Source organism: Polistes fuscatus, unplaced genomic scaffold (genome assembly GCF_010416935.1).
Source record: "Polistes fuscatus isolate 324 unplaced genomic scaffold, CU_Pfus_HIC Scaffold4, whole genome shotgun sequence".
NCBI lineage: Eukaryota > Metazoa > Arthropoda > Insecta > Hymenoptera > Vespidae > Polistes > Polistes fuscatus.
This window is the reverse complement of record NW_025113118.1, coordinates 4,114,190-4,136,514: the sequence shown is the minus strand read 5'-3', so window position 1 is coordinate 4,136,514 and position 22,325 is coordinate 4,114,190. Positions and strand designations below refer to the sequence as shown.

Here is a 22,325-nt window from a genome sequence, read left to right as displayed (position 1 = left end):
ATGATCTTCTAGGAACAACACAGCTATAAACGCGCGTGTGTATGTGTGTATGTGTGTGTATATATGTTTACATTGCTGCTGGCTGCTGCTGCTGCCGGCCGCTGCTACTTGTTTGTTTTTTCATCATCGATTATAGATACGCCAATTCCTTCATTATTTTCTTCTTCTTCTTCTTTTTCTTCTGTATGTCTCTCTCTCTCTCTCCCTTTCTTTTCTATCCTTGTTTTTTTTTCTTTTTCTTTTTTTATTATTTATCCTCGTTAAATTCCTAAATTGAATTAAATTCTTAGAACGATCATTCGAGAAAACGTAGATCGATACGCGCTTCGATATTATTTTATTAATTTATTTATTAATCCACCTTGAAAAAACACGATTTGCCTCGCCTAACTACGTGGTAGCAAGCCAGTTACGACGCTTGATAGCGCGTACCTGGATCAGTTCTTAATAGAATTTTCTTTATCTTGATGATTGGCAGTTGCTTTAGTAGTAGAAGTAGTAGTAGTAGTAGTAATAGTTTCAGTAGTAGCAGTAGTATTGGTGGTAGTAGTAGCAGTAGTTGTTGTTGTTGTTGTTCCTGTTGCTGTTGTTGTTGATGTTGTTGTTGATGTTGTTGTTGTCTCTTGCAACCGAAATGCAGTAGCGTATGGAAAACGTTCGCGACATTTAGTTATAAACTCGGCTATCGTACTGTCGCAATAACCAAAGTCACCGTTTTGCATCGACTCGAGTACTTTAGTGCAATTCTTCAATGTCACATTTTCAAGTTCATCGACATTTGTAACGAGAGATAATGCACGAGTCTGTGCCGACGGGTCCAATAAATACAACATTCTTGCACCTTGAAGCAAATGGGGTAAAGAAGTACTGTTTTTCTTCAAATATTCCGTATTCAATTGTACCGCCGTTGAATCAGAAAATATGTCTGCTGTTTGTCGTTTAACAACTTCACCAACGGCACCCTCCAAGGATAAACGATTTGTATTCAATAAAAATCGCACCAAACACGTATGAAGATCTGGATTATTCGCGTCCAGCCTATGAGCACGTTTTATTGACCGCAGCATTAACAGTGTACGACCTGGAATCAATATTATTTTTCAATTAGTTATAACATTCCTTCAATCATCATCATCATCATCATCATCATCATTTGTTGTTGTTTAATTTTAACCCTCTATAATCTTGTTGTTGTTGTCATTTCATTATTAACTCTACAGCGTTACATTAGTATACGTTATTTAATTACAGAGGGTTCAAAAAATAAACGATGAATTTTTATATTTTATTATATCCCCATCCTCCACCCAACCCCATAAACATTTCTATTTACCTTTACGTATGTAGATTTCAAATGCCATCAGATGCGTTTCTATTCTATTTGCTGCCAGATCTTGAAGTGGTTGTAAAAACTTAATCGCTTGTTCCAAAGGATCCTCGACCTACAAATAAATAAATAAATACATATATATATATATATATACAAATGCACAAATACACGTTGTATTTTTTTTTATTTTGTTTTTTTATTGATCTTAGATAAAAAGAAGTAAAATTCAATTTAATATTTGACGATCGATAGATAACCAACCCTTTCCAATTTCTCTGGAATAAGTTCGTCCAATGTCGGTTGTTCTAAATCAGGATCAGTTTGTTGTCGCGACTTGTTATGTTGTTCTCTTTTTTCTTGAGCCTGTGCAGCCTGTTGTCGTTCCAATTCTGCCTTCCTACGTTGTTTCCTCTGTTTATTCCTAAGTTTCTTCAACTCGGACGGTGCCAAATTTTCTGTCGATTATTCAAAAACATCCAAATTTATTAATTTAATCAATTGATTATAATCAAAAATGTGATTCGTAAATTATGAGATAAACATAAGAAACACACACACACACACACACACGCACACACACACGAAAACAAATTGAACGTTAAGGATAATATGTAAGAGAGTTCTGTTATTTCAAGATTCGTTTACTTTTACTCGAGATTTTTATTAGATCCAAGGTCAAGTGGTAATACCGTGCAAGACCAGGTAGCAATTATTCGAATTATTCTAATTACATTTTTCGTTGCCGTCTTTCCAGTTTTTTCTTTCTTATTTCCTTTCCTTAATTTTTCTTTTTTCTTTTAAAGAAAGGAATTTATCCAGAACAAGTTGCACGATTTTACTTTACGTCAGTGTGGTGGTTCGTTAATAGTACGTGTATATGTGCGTAAGCGTACGTGTAAGTATGTGTAAACATGTGAGATATGTTTAGCATGCGTGCACGTGTTTCGAATCTCGTTCGATCACGTGCAGCCTCCCTCCCTCCCCCTGCCCCCCGTGGAAGTGTTTTTACGATTACTGATTTATAAGTAATACTGTTAGAAGTAGAAAGGATTATAAAAAAAAGAAGAAGAAAAAAAGAGATCGGGCGATGACCGATTATGCGACATATACAAGGTGTACCTTTTGTATGTATTTATTATTTTCCGTTTGTTGGACCATAATGAAAACCGATTATTATAATATTTGTCTCATTTTGAACGTTTGAGATCTAAAGAAAATGATCGATTTATTATTTGTCCTTAATTTCGAATTTATACTTCTTTTGGCGCGTATGGGAAAAAAATGATGAGAGTGAATTATGAAGATGCGCGCGCAAGCGACACGAAAAATTAACGCCGTGAAGTTAGCCGACAAACTGAAGTTTAGAGGTGGACTGTTATTTATATTGAAGAGATTTATTCGGGTATTTTTATATACACAATACGTGTTTTATATCGATATAAATAAAAATGATTAAAATATTCGAATTTATTTAATAAATCAAATATATGTTGTGAGAAAACGAGAGAATTCGAGAAAATAATATTAAATTTTGTTTTTTTCCTATCGAGGATTTTTTTTAACGTTTAATTAATTTTTGTTTTTGTTTTATATGGGACAATCCTGCATGCGTAAAAAAGAAAAAAGGAAAAAAATTATGTAAAATAACGACTAGTGTGATATATTTACGTGCGTATAATAAATATAATAGGTTGCGTTATATAGACGGATTCCACATGTTCGACGACTTTTAATTACTCTCGAATTAATAATGAATTTATAGTGCAACGAGGAGGAAACGCGCTTTCCAATTACATAACGAATTATAGTTGAAGTTTGATTAGGTGAGTGAGAGAGAGAGAGAGAGAGAGCACTGACATGCTTCGTAAATTCGGAGCTCCCATAAATAAATAGCGTAGGAGAATTGCCAAAGAAAAAAAGGAGAGCTTTGGATTTCAAAGATATTTCCTGTTTCAAAATTACGTAAAAAATATTATCCTTCAATTCTTCTTCTTTTTTTTTCTTTTTTTTTTTAATACCATGTAAAATAAATTAAACGAATATAGGCGGCGACTGACAAAAAATCAAAATGCATATAACAAAAAAAGAAAAGAAATACGGCTCGCTAAGCGGGTTGTAAAAATAAAATATATCTCCTAGAAAAACGTATGATGAAAAAAGAAGAAGAGAAAAAAAAAAGAATTGTATTAAAATACAGATTATGAAATAAATTTAGTTTAAACGTGGTTTATTATTATCTTTTTAGACATTTAAAAGAGAGAATATGTATATATATATATATTTTTTTTATAGTCGTGATGCAGTGTTAAGAAAATAAAAAAGCAAATCATGATTGAATGTCATTTTTAACGATCAAACGAGATAAAATTCGATAAGATCGATAAAAATGTGATAAAGAAAAAAAAAAAAGAAGAAGAATATAAAACCATCGAACGAAAAGCACAAAAGTCAATGTTTGAAATGGCCAATGTGTTTATTGGATCGTGGAATAAATAAAATTCGTTTAACGAATACGATTAGATTTTGTACGAACGAGAGAATCACGAACTTAATTAATTAAATAAATGGATAATGCAAGAATCTTAGGCGGAATTTTTGTATCCTTGATAAAGAAGGTGAGGACCTTGCACGCTTAGTACACGAGAAGTACACGCGTAGGAATGTTAAGTAAGTAGAAATCACGAGCTGCATCACCCCCCACCACTGCCAACCAACCAACCAACCAATCAACGCGAAATACGCGTCTTATGCTAATCGCATCCTTTTTTATCGAGGGATGCGTGGATGCGATTAGATGTATCTAATTTTCTAACGTTTTCTAAATCACTTCTGTTATTTCATATTCATATAATAAGTTTTAATTTATTTTCTTAACACATTTCGATACTTTTTAAAAAATAATTATTATTACAAATGTGTCACAGGGTTGCGTCAACGAGTAATAACAATTGAAATATTTCATATATATATATTTAAATAAATGGAATAACTAATTTTTTCTCTTCTTTCTTTTTTTTTTATAGTTATACCAATCGAGTATGACATTAATCTATACGAACGAGATCAAATTTAATACGTTGGACTCCGCCATATTGATAACCGACGCCATTATTGTTTTATATTTCATATTAAAATTGTAGCCAATATGGGTAAATGTGTAATATTAAAGTGATAGTTAAAGTGTTTTTAAAAGAATAGAATTAATTAATTTATAAAAATTCATTTTTCAACATATACACAGATACATACACACAAACACACGTCCATGTATATATATATATAAAAATGGAACAAATCGTTTACGATTGTTTGATTTTCGATTAATCACCGTGAGGTAATGTAAAATAACAATAAATTTTTGTCTTTAGTTTTTAATAATAATAATAAAAATAATAATAATAATAATGTACAATTCGTATTAGACCGTGAATTGGTAAGCAACAGTTATAACCGTTCATTGTCAATTATTAGAATGATTCAACGTTAAGACCATCTAGAAACGTTTTTCCATTCCATAGCATTTACCATGGATGGCAGACCGTTAACGTAACAGGTATCTTGCGTTTGGACTTTAAAGCGAAACGAAATCGTTTTATCCGGTTATATTCAATGCAAGACCGCACCTTCAAAAACATCTCAACACCGTTACCGTGTTCTTACACGTGATTATTAACTCCCACGTTCTTATCTAAGAATAAATCCATTTGCTATTGCAAACGATCATGATCGATCGAAACGAATGATCGATATTTTTGTTTTTTCTTTTTAAGTTATTTTTTTTAATTTTATTATCGAGTATTGGTGATAGATGATACGAAGGATATTTTATTTTTCATATTTCTTAATTTAAAAATTATTACTTACGAGAGATTAATTCTTTTATTTTTATTTATTTTATACGTACAAGTTTATATCCGTGTAATTATTTTTTTATTTTGTTCGCTTTTTAAAAATCACTTTTCATGGTAACTTTTGTGCGTGTACACGCTTATGCATAATGAAACATGCTATTAAAAATATCATACAATTAATTAAACTTATTTTAAAAACTATCTTTATAATAGATAACGTGGATTTTTAATTTCTTATAACTATATGTTTTATTATTTCCTAACGAGAAATAATATACGATCATTTAAACGTTAAGTATTGTGATAAATAATTAATAGAAATATCAATAATATCTAAAAAAAAAATAAAATTATAATAATAATAATTAATAATTAAGATAGGAAACACAAAGAAATGAGAAGGACAAATAAATTATATTAAATAATAATAATGAAGATAGGATAAAAAGAAATAGGAACGATAGATTCGTATTTTGTCAGGTAAAACAACAAGCAACGATTAGACAAAGTAGACCAACGGCGAAATGACAGGTACATTGTAGCACAAGGACACAAAGAATGCAAAATAATATTATCATAAGCGACAATTAGATGTTAAATTGAAGAAGAAAGAAAGGTTAGTAGAGGCACGTTTAAATTATATTTCACTTTGTACCTTAATTCAAGCAAAAAAAAATATATATATATATTTATATTCGTATTTGCATAATTTTCCTTTCTTTTTTTTCTTTTTTTTTTTTATAAAAAAGTTACCAACAAAAATATATATTGTTAATAAATTATACGTTTTGTTTTAATATTTCACAACAAAAAAAATGATATTATAAATAGCGTCGCATATTATATATAACGAAATAATAATATTGAAATATTAAATAATTATTGCACGCAGGTAAGAAAAATATATTTACGATTCGTGTACGAAGTAACAACAATACAAAATGTTCGTTTAATATAAACGAAGTTATTTTTACGACGTTATAGTGTTTATCACGGAAATCCGTATTACGTTGTCAAGTTCGGACACGTTGAATAACCGGAAGTTCAAGAACGTTGTCGGTCGTTAAAAAAGAAAAAAAATATAAAAAAAACAAAACACATAAATCTCTTGTCAGGTTGTTGAATAGTAGACGATGATAAAATTATTTTATTTACCATACCATGAACATTTTCGTATCGGCTATGACACTGCAATTATTGTTGTTGTTATTATTATTATTATTATTATTATTGCTGCATTGTTTTGAACGAAAAATTATTATTTACAAAAAAAATAAAGGAGAAAAAAAAAGAAGAAGAAGAAAAGAAAAGGAAATTCGCACGGTACCAAACGAACGTTGTAATTATTATAATTGTAATATTATTTTTTTCCTGTCTATCTATTTTTTCTGTTTTGATTTGCGAAGAATACAAATTTATAATAAAAATAAAAAATAAAAAATACACGCGTCTCAGAAATTATTATTTTAACCAATCGCCGCATTGTTATTTTTCTCTGCTTTTTTTTTTTTTTGAAGTTATTTCTTTTTATTTTATTTCCAAAACACAAAACACAACGATAAGAAATTAATTTACATTTTATTGAAATTGTTAGGAACGATTATAATTATTATTATACCATTTTGTCTTCTTTAACTCTCTTCGCGGATTGTAAAAGGAAAAAAAAAAAAACAATAAAAAAGAGAATGATCCGAGGTTCAACACGAAATGCATAATATTTGCACGCAAGAGTCTAAGTGATTTCTCAGAGAGGAAAACTTTAGTTATTAATTATTAAAATAACGACGAATGGGAGGATTTTTAAAACGTTTCTTATCCGTTTAATTAGTTTTTGATCTTGTGCCGATGATGATATCAACTTTGTGAATCTGTGTGTGTGTGTGTGTGTGTGTGTATGTTTTTTTTCTTTTTTATTTTTTTTCTGTATAACTAGCATATAACATAATTTATCCAGTTATTATAAAAGCGGCATGCATCACTTTGTGCGTTTCTTTAGATTTAGTCGTCGTTGCACAAAATAGAAGAAAAGTAATATACACTAATTCATGTATCAAGTATGCGTGTAATATGTAATGAGTATGTATTGTATATATATGTATCGAATCGATTATGTTGATAATGATACGTGGTTATTAACGTTTATTACATCATTTCACGTACGAGTTGTAAAAATGTCTTTTGATCGAATCGTGACGTGGTTTGTGTATATCTGAACAAATTCTACAAAAAGAGAAAGAGAGAGAGAGAGAGAAAGAAAAAGAATGATAGGAGGACACGTAGGAGACGTATTTTCATCAAAGTCGCCGACAATCGAGTTGTAAACATTCGATTATCGTGAGCTAACATAAATCAGAATGCTATTTACGTAAGATGCAACGGTAATGGTTTTTAACTATATCCTGATATTTTTGCTTGAATGATTAGAGAGAAATAAATGAGCTAAGAAAAAGAAAAATAATAGAGAGAATGTTAAATGAAATTATTTATAAATACGTAAGGAAAATAAAAATAACATTATAATACGTATAATTAATTGATAACAGTTATATGTAACAGTATCATCTTTTTCAAAGTTGCAATATTATCTGAACAACGATTAAAGAGAAAAAAAATGAAAAGAGGGAATTTGTGTGAGTGTGTATTAAATGAAATTATTTATAAATAGGTAAAGAAAATAAAAATAACATTATAATACGTATAATTAATTGATAACAGTTATATATAACAGTATCATCTTTTTCAGTGTTGAAAAAGATTCGATTGAAGTAATTTTTGATTGAAGTAATTTTTATTTAAAAAGAAAAAAAACAACAACAAAGAGATTTATTTAAATATCGACGAAACTTACAATAATATTTAAAATATCATCCCCGAGTTACTACCACCCCCTCCCCACACATCTATACCTCGAAATATTATATTAGAAAACATTTCCTTGTGATATATCGTTTTAAAGATAATACGAGTCTGTATTAAAAATTGCGCTTATAAAAATAAAATTTGTTCTATTCGTTTACGAAAATTTAATTTAAAAAATAATAATAAACTGTGAGATTATTATACGATATTAATTTGCATTATATTCATATATTATACGCGTTTATACAATTAGGATTTGTTCTAATCGTTTACGAAAATTTAATTTATAAAATTATAATAAAATGTGATATTATTACGATATTAATTAATATTATGTTTATATAATAATACAGTATGAGTATTAATATTATAATTCATTTCATTTATTTTGATTATACGAATAAGAAATTATAAACAAGTAGGTGGTATACATCATCAACAACCGTTAGATTTCGAAGAACTCGTTTAATATACGTAAGCATTATAAACATAAATGAGATATTCAAAGTATCAACCATTTCTTAAACGATCATCTTTAATATGGATCATTTAATAAGAAATATTTCCGAGAACGTTCGCGTCATAGATAAATGGTGCCTTTATTATATTTTTTTTTCTTTTCTTTTTCTTTCTTTTTTTGCTTATATCATCACAGAGTCGTACGACGTTACTCGAAAAATATTTTTCTTTCTCCTATTTTTTCTTTTTTTTTTTTTTCCTTTTTCTTCTGCTTTTCCTTCATTCGTTCGTTTTAGATGACGTTAATGGACGTTAAAGTAGAAAATAGAACGAACGGGGGGAAGAAGAGGGGGTTATCGAGAAGAGAACAATATAATACACTTGAATTATCTTTTTACAATACGATTAATCATTTCCATGAATATTTATAACGAGTGAAAGGATAACGTTAAATGTTATTTCATGAGTTTTAACCCCTGTTAGATTGTAATTATTTTATTTCTTATCTTTCGAACTTCGACAAATTTTTTTCTTCTTTTCGATACGCAATAACGTAAGATTGGTCGATCATTTTTATACTTTTTTCTAAATTAATTATATAAATATGTATAAGTGTGTGCAAATTATTTTCAATTAAATTGATTTCATCGTATTTATTAAATACGTAAATAAAATGAAAAATAAAAAAAAAATAGTAACGTATAATAAAATATAAAATAAAACGAAATATTAAAAATTAGATTTCTTTGAAATCTTTATAGATATAAAATGATCTATAAATGAGATATAATTCAAGAATCTCGTATCTCAAGTCTCGTATTATTCAACAAAGTTGATTTACTATTATATATATATATATATATATGTATGGCACAAGTACGTATTATTATACTTATGTATATCGGTATTCTTGATCGGTGAAGGGTGTTGTATCAAACGTTTTAACTGGGTAAGATACTCAGGGCGTGGCACACGTAAAGAGAAATAAGAAAGGGAGCTTGTAGAAGACGGAGGAATCAACGTGGGTATCTTTACCAATGGAAAGGCCTTCCTTCTTGCCTTGTATCGTAAGATCGGAGTGAATACACGAGACACCATATTGGAATGTTAACTTCTCATGTTGGAATACAAAAAAAAAAAAAAATTAAAAAAAGAACGTTAAAGAATAGAAGAAAGTTCGTACCTATTGTCTTTCATTTTCTATGAGTCACACAGTATCATTAATAGTATATATATATATATATATATAATCATTAATTAAAATTTAAATATAAATATATTGTTAATTATATTATATATTCATATATTTATTTATATTATTTTATTTAAAAATAAAAATAAATATATATGTGTGTGTGTATGTATATAATATTATATTATAAAGTGTCGCGAGAATAAAGATACGAGCTTGCAATATTTTCTATACAAATTTCGAAGAAATAACGATTTGTTATTGAATACAATTTGTTTGTTTTTTTTAATCGTAAATCAATATCTCCCAAATTGAAAGTTTAAATATATTGCAATTAAATATTCAAACGTTGCAAGAGAGCTATAAAGATCTATAAAAAAAAATAAAAAAAAAATAAGCGTTACGTAAGAAATAAATAAAAGTATTAGATATTATTTAGAATTTTAATTAGAATTTTTATATATCAATTTTATAATATACGCTTAAATTTCAGATTAGAGAGATATATTTCACGTATGTAAATCAACGCATAAACATTTTATATTAATATAATATATATATATAGGGTGGTCCGTTAACTATTATTAAAAATTTCTATACGCCTCCACCCACACAAAAAATATTTACCCAACCTTATGCACCACTCTTCATGTTATCTAAGTTTTGTATATAAAATATTTTTATATATTATAACAAATAACAAATATATTTAAATACTAATAATTAGTGGACCACCCTGTATACGTGTATACATAATCGCTTGGCGTATGTTCGAAATATCAATGCATAAGAATAAACCTAAATATTCGATCTTTAACCGTATACATATTTGATACATGTTGTCATTCACCGTGTGAATCTTGGACATTCTCCAATTTCGGTCTTTCATGGCAACACAAATACACAAACCACACATACATATTAAACATGATATTTGATTGGATAATATCGGCGATTAGATATCTCAAGCGAAAGTTTTCTAGGTTTTCTAAATAGATTCGCGTTGGTGCTGTTTTCCATACCGTAAAAAATGCAAGTTTATTTAGTAAAAGAATAAAAGGTGAGAAACAAGTTTTAAATATATACATCAGATTCGATATTGCCCTTTTACGAACACGGATATATATTTTAGAAGCTTTAACGCGAGAATGCACATGCATGCCTTATGGTTCTTCCCCCCCTACTCCTACCCCTTCCCCCACCACTACCCCCGTTTGTACGAGTAACAAAACACAAGGAAAGGAGAGAATTATTACGCAAGTTAAAACTTCTACGACCCCTTTCCCCCCCTTCCTATTCTTCTTTTTCTCTCTCTCTCTCTCTCTTTCTCACTCTTTCACGTTACCAACTCGAATATCACCACCATCACCACAATCACCACTACCACCTGCCAGATGTTACTCTTTTTAATATCAGAAAAAAAAGAAAAAACAAAATTAGCTCATTCATTTTCGCTTCACGGAACAACAAACTTGAAAGAAACGTTAAACCTTATGGGGGGGGGGAGAAAGGAGAAGAATATTATTATAATATTATTATTTTTTTTCTTTTTTTTTTTTAAAGAATCTGGTGAGAAGGAATTTGATATAAAAAAGAAAAAAAAAGGAAAGAGGAGGAGAAACGAAATTTACTTGCCGATCCCATGGCTATGGTATTTTTGGTAGAATTCAGAATAAGAGAAAAAAAAAAGAAAGAAAGAAATAAATTCGTTTACGCTTCATAGACCAGGAACAAGAATTTGGTTTAGAAGAAATTTCGTAAAGAGAGAGAAAGAGAGAGGACTGGTGGGGGAGGGGGAAGGGGAGAAAGGAATTCGGTTAGAAATCATGGCAATAAATCAATAACGAAAATAGAAATATTTCATTTTAAAAGGGAAAACCCGCGAATCGATTTTTTTAATTTCATCGATTATTGAATTTTTGTTTCGAAATTAGAAGGGGTATGGTGTGGTGTAGTGTGGTGGGGGTAAGGTGGGGGTAAGGTGGGGGTAAGGTGGGGTAAGGGAACAATTTAAAGAAGAATTTCGTAAAAAGAGAGAAAGAGAGAGAGAGAAAATGAAATTCACTTCGAATTCGCGACGGATCAGAGGGAAAGTAACGAATGGTTGTGTATATATGTATATGTATATGTATATGTGTGTATGTATATATATAACCGGTGACATGCACTGTCGACGACGACGATGACACTTTCGCCGTATACTATTCTGCCCGGGGAAGGTCATTGTTCGTGTAAAAATACTGACAACGCACCGAGACGGAATTCTTAATGACGAGTATTATATTATGGAGAACGCGAGCGAATTCAACGTACGAACGAAACGAAAACATCACACACATTCGACAACAGAACTTTGCCACGAATTTCTAATTCCACGAGCGAAAGGAAAAATCTTATCGGAGAGGAAAGTTCGTTGGGACAGGGAGGGGGAGGGAGGGTGTCGTTTCGAATCGTATCGAGTTTAAAAAAAAAAAAAAAAAATAAAACAAATGAGGAAAAATTAAACATTTCGTCGCAATATTTCCTTTTTTTAAAGAATAAATGAATTATTTTTTTTAATGAAGAAAATGACAGGAAAGTTCGTTGGGAGAGGGAGGGGGAGGGTGTGTCGTATCGAGTTTTAAAAAAAAAATAATAAAACAAATGAGGAAAGATTAAGTTAACATTTCGTCGCAATATTTTCCTTTTTTAAAGAATAAATGAATTATATTTTTTAATGAAGAAATGACAGGAAAGTTCGTTGGGAGAGGGAGGGGGAGGGTGTCGTTTCGAGTTAAAAAAAAATATAAAACAAATGAGGAAAAATTAAACATTTCGTCGCAATATTTTCCTTTTTTAAAGAATAAATGAATTATTTTTTTTAATGAAGAAAATGACAGGAAAGTTCGTTGGGAGAGGGAGGGGGAGGATGTGTCGTATCGAGTTTAAAAAAAAAATAATAAAACAAATGAGGAAAAATTAAGTTAACATTTCGTCGCAATATTTTCCTTTTTTAAAGAATAAATGAATTATTTTTTTTAATGGATAAAATGACAGGAAAGTTCGTTGGGAGAGGGAGGGGGAGGATGTGTCGTATCGAGTTTAAAAAAAAAATGAATAAAACAAATGAGGAAAAATTAAGTTAACATTTCGTCGCAATATTTTCCTTTTTTAAAGAATAAATGAATTATTTTTTTTAATGGATAAAATGACAGGAAAGTTCGTTGGGAGAGGGAGAGGGAGGGTGTGTCGTATCGAGTTTAAAAAAAAAATAATAAAACAAATGAGGAAAGATTAAGTTAACATTTCGTCGCAATATTTTCCTTTTTTAAAGAATAAATGAATTATATTTTTTAATGAAGAAAATGAAAGGAAAGTTCGTTGGGAGAGGGAGGGGGAGGGTGTCGTTTCGAGTTTAAAAAAAAATATAAAACAAATGAGGAAAAATTAAGTTAACATTTCGTCGCAATATTTTCCTTTTTTAAAGAATAAATGAATTATTTTTTGTAATGAATAAAATGACAGGAAAGTTCAGGGGGATGATCGTTTCGAATGGTATCAAGTTTAAAAAAAAAAAGAAAGAAAAGAAAAGTAAAACAAAATTAGAAAACATTTTGTCATAATATTTTCCTTTTTCTAAAAAGTTTCAAAAGAATAAAGTAATTATTTTGTTAACGAACGATACGATAGGAAAGTTTGTGATAGTGTAGAATTTATCAAACATGTTCCTTCAATCCTACCAAGTTTGAAAAAGAAAAAAAAAAGAACAAACAAAAACAAGATAAGAAAAATAAAGTTAAGATTTTGTCGCAATTATTTTCTTTTTTTTTTTTTTTAAAAAAGTTTCAAAAGAACAAAGAAATAATTTCGTTCCCTAGCAAAGAATAATCCTAATCGCGTTTAGAAAGTTCACCTTTGCTCGGATAAACGCATTGAAAATGACTCGGATAATAGATTTAAGTTTCATTGTTAAGGTATGAAGAATAATCATTGTCATTTTAAAACACGTTCTCCACTCTCAAAGAATTTTCTCACGAAGAGATACACGAAAGACTTTCCAACTTTTCTCAAATTAATATGATACGATTAAATCGAAAGTAATATTTTTTTATTTTTTAATTTACTAACATTTTTCACGATGAATAAAGGATGTGCAATATGTAATAGTAACTGGGTTGAACTATAACTTTGTACTTTAAGCGGATAAAAAAGAACGAGAAAATGTTTTCCAAACTTGTATTTACGAAGTTTATCAACAAATAGTACGTGGTTTTCATTGGAAATGAATTTTGTCCTGTTGCAAAGGTTGCAAAATATTTTCTTATACGATTTTTTTTTCTATTTTTGTTTAAACAAATAAACTGCAATACATAAATCCATTTATATACGATATCGAAATGAATAAATCGTTTGAAAGAACAATCGTACGAATTAAACGGGGAAAAAGTTAGAAATACGATTTAAGTTTGAAAAATGTTTTAATATGTGGAAGGAGGGGTGGGGGTAAAAAATTAATAGCGCTTGAGGTAGATGAAATAACGATAATCTAGGATGAAGGTAGACCATGACATCGGTGGTTGCAAGACAAAGTGCAACTTTAACGACGACGTGATCTTGAAATCAAGCGAGTCGACCCAGTTCCCAAGAGGTAGGTGCCGTTTGTCTCGTTAATGAGCAGGTGAAACTACCTTCTCGCTTTTCTATAATAACGTTAGAAAACGAGCCATTCAAAAGAAAAAAAAAAAAAAAAGATTTAACAAAAGGATCGAGAAAATTTACAAAAAATAAATATATATGTAAAAAAAAATTTAATCGTAAGATTGCAATGTTAAAATTTAATTTAAAAATCTCTCTTTCTCCTTTACTTCAGTGCAATTAATTTAAAACAAAAATATAAATATTAGTTGTGTGTGTAACATTGGAATATTAAAATATAAATATAAAAAAAAAAAAAAAGAAAAATAAGCGAAAGGATTAGTAATTTTTTGATAGTCGATAAAAACGCTCGTCTAGTTTTTTGATATACTCGAGAGGTTTTTTCAATGATTATTATTTTGGGATAGTATCATTTGCAAATAAAAAAAAGACAACAAAAAAGAAAACAAGATTTAATCCTACGTTTTGTTCGTGAAATAATAATGGAAGTCTCGTGTACAGTTAATTTGTAAAAATATCTAGAAAAAAAAAAAAGAAAAAGTAAAATACGAAAGACGTTCTCGAATAATTTTCAAAAAGAAATATTTCGTGATTCGCGATTGTATCTTCTGCAAAATAAATAAAAAACAAAAAAAAAAAAAAAGAAAAAATAAAGAACAAAAAAGAATACAAAAGAATAATAATAATAATAATAATGATAATTAAAAGAAAAAAAGAAAAAAAAAAGAAAAAAATAAATAAAAAATAAAACTACTCGTTGACCGGTTTCCAAGAGTCCATCCATTTTAAGATGCTCGAAATGTCGGATTGTAAATCCTCATTTAGCTAGGTAAGTCTTAAATGTCAAAAGATAGACAGGATCAACATATTTCTTTTTCCACATTCCAATTATCTTCTTCTCCTTTTATTTTATTTTTTTTTTTTACTTTTTTTTCTTCTAGGGTTTTGATATCTCGATACGGTTCTTTCCTTTTTCTTTTTTTTTTTTTTACGTCTAGTCTTCATTATTACCCGGATATCCGTCCCCCATATATACGCAAAATACGAATATTCGCATATTCGCATAGAAATGGATATAGGATGCATAAACACACACACACATGCACATATATATGTATATATATATAGGTATACGTATATTCCATTCAGAAATATCTGGTTACGTCGAATCCAAATCCGGATGTGAATATGCGATTGAGCAGTACTTCTTTAATTACCCGGATTCCTGTAATTGCATGCGTGTGCGTATGTGTATGCGTGTGTTTGTATAAGCTAGTTAAACGTGATACGTTAAATATGGAATTGTAGAAAAGCGAACGATTCAATCTTACGTATCGTACATCCGTTATATCTGAATGACACGAAGAAAAATGAATTTCCCATACTTTATGATACTGTTCAAAATCATATATATATTATTTTATAAATTATATTTTATAATTTTTTGAAATTTTAATTTAATTTATTTTTATTTTATTTTATAATATTTTTTAAATTTTAATTTAATTTATTTTTATTTTATTTTATAATATTTTTTAAAATTATATTTTATATATTTTATAATTTATAAACATTTTAAAATTATTAATTTTTGTATATTTTTTTTATATGTATTATAATATTATTTATATATTTTTTTATAAATTTAATATATGAAACATTAGAATTATAAAAAAATATTTTTTTAATAAACCGAATGGAAAAACAACCAATACTGTTTTTTTTTTACGCAAATTTATGTTTTTAACCTAAGATGACAATTTAAAAAACTCACAGTTTTTGTTGTATTTATATTTCGTTGATTTTATTCTGAAGATTGGAAACAAACTCGATCTTCTAATTTTTCGATAAATTTTTCTTACGCGAATTCTGTTTTATAAAAACATATTTCTTCGAGAACGTACCTCTATCGTGTAAAAACATAATTTAGGTGTATTCTATTTCTCGAAACGTTTATATATATTTATCTATATTTATAATATTTAATCTTATAGAAGGATGTCAGTTAAATAAAAACCTTCAAATATTTTACGTTGAATATTAAAAAGAAAATTTCGCGTATGGTAATAAATAATTATAATTTTTTTTGTTTTTTCGGAAACATTGCGCAAATCGTTCGAAAATAATAATTTTTCCGGATTCGTACGTAAGAAAAAGTATTTAATAAATCGATTAATTTGAAAATTAAATAGTAAAAATGTAAATATATTAAATGTTTAGATATTATGAATTGAATATTAAAAAAAAAAAAAAAAAAAAAAAAAAGTACAGAAACCCAAACAATATATTTATTTCAATTAAAAAGTCATTCCATAAATGATTCTTTAATGTTTTAACGATCGTGAACAAAATTTATCAAAGAAAAAGAAAAAAAAAGCTGATCGAAACGTGTTTCCAGATTTCGATTATGTATATATGGGAAGAAACAAAAAAAAATAAAAACTAATATATTAATTCGAAGATATTCAAAAATAAAGAAAGATAGTTGAACACGTGGGGAATGAATTCCAACGACTGGCGCTAACTAAAGTTGGCAACTTTTAACGAAGGACGACTGAGACGACCTTGATAAATCTTGTCTCGAAGATCGGATCCTCTGTTCGTCGAATAGGTGAGTCACGTTCTCACGAGTATGTATAAAAAGGTAACTTACATTAATCATAGTAGTAATAGTAATAATAATAATAATCAATTAATTTTCTTCTATATTTTCCCCTTTCCTACGTGAGAAAAAAAAAAGTTAGAGGATTCCTGACGAGATGAACCATACTTGGAAATCCGGATGAACTCCGAAACATATCTCGTGTTTTGTGTCCTTGTTTCATCATTTTTTCTTCTTCTTCTTCTTCTCTCTCTCTCTCTCTTTTTCTAATAATTATTTCCTTTAATAACATGAGTCAGAAGTTTCGTGGGAAAACAAAAAGTTATTACGTTATATACAGGGTGCACCCTCTTGTTCTAATCTTCGTTATCTTTTTATTTATTAATTTTGATGAAAATAAATAGAAATAAAAAAAAGAAAGAAATAAGAATTATTGAAAATGTAATAACGGAGAACACCTTATTAGTTCGAAGGAAACATATATTTTTTTATCATATAGAATGGAAAGTTCATTTCATTTCATTTTTCATGAAAACATTTTTTAATAACGCGTACGCGCGTGTGCCAACGAAGAAAATGTGGAAAAAGGTGAAACAAAAATACTGAAATATCATAAGAAAATACGTAGCTTGTATCGAAAACTACCCCATTCATTTTAATCCTTCGAAATATTTTCTTATTTTCCTGATGATCTTAAAAAAAAAAAAAAAGAAAAAAGAAAAGAAATATCAAACAAACGGTTGATATTAATAAATATGATTTAATAAAAATGATTTAAAAATGATTTAATAAAAATTAAGTAATAAATAATACGTTTCCCCAACCCCTCCTTTGGTCAGAACCATTTTGTTATTTTAATTTTCATTTTTTTTTCTATACAATGGCAAAAATATCAGAAACATTTGTATTGGCGACTGAGTTCCCTTCGGTTTCTTCCTTGAAATTTTTTTCAAAGTTTATTTTTCAATAAAATAATTTATAACAAATATAATCTAAAAATTAACACATAAATTAGTTTGAACAAAAAAAAAAGAAAGCAGAACATTTATTCCGTTAGAACAAGATATCTTTCGAATGATTTGTAAAACATTATGCCAAAAACATTTAACTCATTGAATGATTTTTCTATTAATGTTTAACTATTTTGATTAAATAAAATAAAAAAATAAAAAAGAAAAAGAATTTCCAGGCAAGGAAGATTGAAAAAATTGAAAAACGCATATATGCGTCCTTAGTCAACGCGGATTGCATTCGTTGGACGCATATATGCGTCCACAGTACTGGAAGGATTAAAATGACACACGGAATGTTAAAATTAAAATTAAAATTAAAAAAAATAAAAGATTACGGGAATTTAGTTGCCAATTTAATATTTCTAACGAAATAAATTCGAACGGTACACCCTGTACGTTGTTCAAAAAAATAAAAAAAAATAAAAAGAAAAAGAATTTCGAGGCAAGGAAAATCGAAAAAATTGACAAACGCATATATGCGTCCTTAGTCAAGCTTAGATTGCATTCGTTGGACGCATATATGCGCCCACAGTACTGGAAGGATTAAAATAACACACAGAATGTTAAAATTAAAATTAAAAAAAAAAAAAAAGACTGTGGGAACTTAGTTGCCAATTTAATATTTTTAACGAAATAAATTCGAACGGTACACCCTGTACGTTGTTCAAAAGAAGAAAAAAAAAATAAAAAGAAAAAGAATTTCGAGGCAAGAAAGATCGAAAAAATTGACAAACGCATATATGCGTCCTTAGTCAAGATTAGATTGCATTCGTTGGACGCATATATGCGCCCACAGTACTGGAAGGATTAAAATGACACACGGAATGTTAAAATTAAAATTAAAATTAAAAAAAAAAGACTGTGGGAACTTAGTTGCCAATTTAATATTTCTAACGAAATAAATTCGAACGGTACACCCTGTACGTTGTTCAAAAGAAGAAAAAAAAAATAATAAAGGGAGAGAGAAAGAAAAAAAAAGTCCAGAATTATGAATCAAAAGTAAAAATTGTCTCCACCAACGATGACATAGTGATTTACTTATTATAATACGTCATCACAAAGGCGCCTCGTGTTCGAATGATGCCGTCATCATAGTCCGAGAATATGATGATTGAGATTTGCGACGTCATTAGAGGTAACAAATAGAAATAGAAAGAGATAGAGAGAATGGAATGCAATAAAAAAAATATGCGTGCTGCTATAAACATCGGGATACAAAACCGCAGAATTCTTAGAGAGAGAAAAAGAGAGAGAGAGAGAGAGAGAGGGAAAAATACTCGAGTAGCAAGCCTGTCCTAATTTGGTAGCATCCTCCAGATGCATCGAGGATAACGTTTGAAGGTCGTAAGGTCGTCGTACCATGATTCAAAGATTAATCGTTCCACTTGTATAAGATTTTTTCTTTTTTCTTTTTTTTAATCGAATTTTTTCGTTGGCTCCTCTCTGTCGAAAATATTAGCATCTTTGCATCTTTCGAAAGATTTATATCTCGTTTTAATGTTTTTTCTTTCTTTTTTATTATTATTATTATTTATTTATTTTTTTTTATATTTATATAGGAATCCCATACCACCTACAACACCACGCAGTATTCTCAAGTCGTTTAATATATTATTATTATATCAACATTTTTATTCTCCGCAATTTATTTATTTATTTGATTATTTTGTTTATTATATTAATTTGAATATTATCATCGTATCGAGGTGTTAGAGAAATTCGATTCATTCTAGAGAGAAATATATATTGTTATTAAAATATGTTTCCCCTTTGTTCATTGTTTGAGTCTCATTGTTCACGTTTTTTTATTTTTATATTTTTTTGTATTTATCGGTTTGTTGTTCCATGGTTGGTTATATTTCACATAGGTATATGTAACTATATTGGTATATATTTGAAAATGTCAACTTGCGAGAGTAACATAGTGGCCAGGGCGTGTCATGTGAATATAAATTAACGCAAGTTGTAAAACATTCGTGAAATGTCAACGTGTGTGTATGCACACCTCGATTCCTTTATAGATCGAACAATATCGATTGTTTTAGATTTTCTTTTATTAGGAAATATATATAAGAGAAAAAATTGATAAGGGTTTTTATTTCTTTTTTTCTTTTTTTTTTTTTTAAATGCAATTTTATAAAGATACCGAATAATAAAACAATCTAATAATTTTCACAAATTTTTTTTTTGTATAACTATAATGCACTTGTAATACATTTAATGCACATTTTGTATATCCCTAAAGAGAACCTAAATGGATCATGGCTAATGTAATAAAATTATTTAAGTATTACCAATAAAAAAAAAAAGAAAACAAATGTGCTTTCTTTTTTTTTCAATATATTCCAATCAATTTGAGATTAAATAATAATACTAAATGATATTAAGACATTTTTTGTATTGGAATGCAAACTTGTACTACGTATAAATGCGTACTTTATTTTGTTGTTGTATATTATTCGATAAATACAGAACTATTATATGACTATGCACCAGTGTATAAAAATAATTTATTAAAATAATTAAATAATCAATTCTCGAAATGGGAATGATTGAATTTATTTATCGATACGCAAAAAGGGGATTGAAAAGAAAAAACAATTTTCATTTGTAACTGAAATATCGAATAATAATAATAATATTAATAATAATAAAAGAAATTAAAAATAGTTAATTAATTGTAACACCATAATCCGAAATACGTATTAACGTAACACACAATCGTAAGAAATTGAATAAAGAATCCAGAAAAGAAAAAAAAATAAGAAAAGAACACCAAAAAATTGAGATTACTTTCTCGGAATACGTAAATGATCGTTTGCGATTGGAAGCACGTGCACCGAGGGTTGACAACAACAAATAAATATAAAATAAAAATACAAAAAGAAGAAAAAGAAGAAGAAGAGAATTACGAGATCGGTATGCGAGCGACCGTTCAGGATGATTACAGTTATTTTCTTGAAAACTGCCAAGAAACATTCTGCTTTTGGTTTGTCCGTTCTAACGAATGTGATTTTGCAATTTGCACGTTGTGTACGAAGAGTTTTCGGTTAAAATTTTTTATATATACCAAAAAAAAAAAAAAAAAAACAATAAAAAGATTTTCATTAACGCGAAACAGTTTTCTTTTTTTCTTTTTTTTTTAATGCAAGTAATTTTTTACAAAACGTATCGATAATAAATAAATTCGCGTTTACCGTATCTATGTATAAGCGTGTGATGTAAAATTAATTGGCATTGATACGATTGCACGGTAAAATGCATTTAACGTGAATTTAAAATTCTAATTGTGTGTAGTAAATAATGTGTTATAATGGTTAATGAAAAAATGATTAATGCCAATCTCTCACTTGTGTGGGTTTTTTTTTTTTCAATTTTTTCAATTTTTTTTCTTTTTTTTTTCTTTTTAGATAGAATGGATAAAACATATTACATATTTATTACTTAATGGAAATAACAGATATAATATGTTTATTTAATGTATTACGCCATAAATATATAATCGGCGTTATTAAAAATCTTGAATTTTAATATACGAACTTGATTACTTTACTCGTCAATGTAAAAAAACAAAAAAAAAAAACATGGATGAACGAATAAATATTTTCATCATTCGCGCGAAACGAAATTATTAATTGAATTCGATAAAAGTTAGCAAATCGATATATATATATATATATATAAAATATTTAAATTGGGAGAACCCGATCTCATAAATAATTCTGTCCTTCGAAACAAGGAAGTATTTATTTTTATTTCATTTATTTATTTATTTATTTATTTATTTTCACAGGAGATCGTAATTTCAAAAGTTCGCACATTTGTGTAACGTCTGAGAACGATATTTTTTTTTTTGCTTAAAGTGACCACGACAATTTTAACGAAAATGCATATATTTTTTTTTAATTGGTTATAAATCATTCTTGGAGTATTACAAAATCAAACGATACGAAAAACAGAAAGAAGGAAGAGAAAGAAAGAAAGATTTGTTTCACTTTCGTCCAATGAGTTATGCATGAAACATGAATGAAATTATCCTTGTCTTTTTTTTTCCCTGTAGTTATGTGCATAGACGATTACGCATGAAGCATAGAAGGGATTTTTTTTTTTTTTTACCAATAGGGAAGAAGAAAGATCTTGCACGTTCTCTACATACTTATTTATAAATAATCATTCATGAGAGTACTGCGCAAAAGAAATCTTTCCTTATGCATCTCACGTACATTTAAAACACGGACGAAAGTTTTGGCCCACTTTTCGAATTCGAATTCGAATCCAAATTCGAATTCGGGAACGAACTACAATTAACATTACTCTTAACGCCGTTTGTATTTAATTAAATATTATTATTATTATTATTTTTCTTATTATTATTATTTCTATC

General features: G+C 28.3%; 1 protein-coding gene across 1 annotated transcript in view; it reads right to left on the bottom strand.

Annotated features, from left to right (window-relative positions):
* Window positions 1-386: 386 nt before the first annotated feature.
* LOC122520866 (N-alpha-acetyltransferase 15, NatA auxiliary subunit) overlaps window positions 387-22,325 on the bottom strand; it is a 47,971-nt gene continuing 26,032 nt past the window's right edge. The window contains exons 9-12 of the mRNA XM_043641184.1: window positions 1,592-1,785; window positions 1,334-1,442; window positions 550-1,081; window positions 387-432 (exon numbers count right to left, since the gene is read on the bottom strand). Of these exons, the coding sequence (XP_043497119.1) occupies window positions 387-432; window positions 550-1,081; window positions 1,334-1,442; window positions 1,592-1,785 (881 nt within the window). The remainder of the gene's footprint in view (window positions 433-549; window positions 1,082-1,333; window positions 1,443-1,591; window positions 1,786-22,325) is intronic.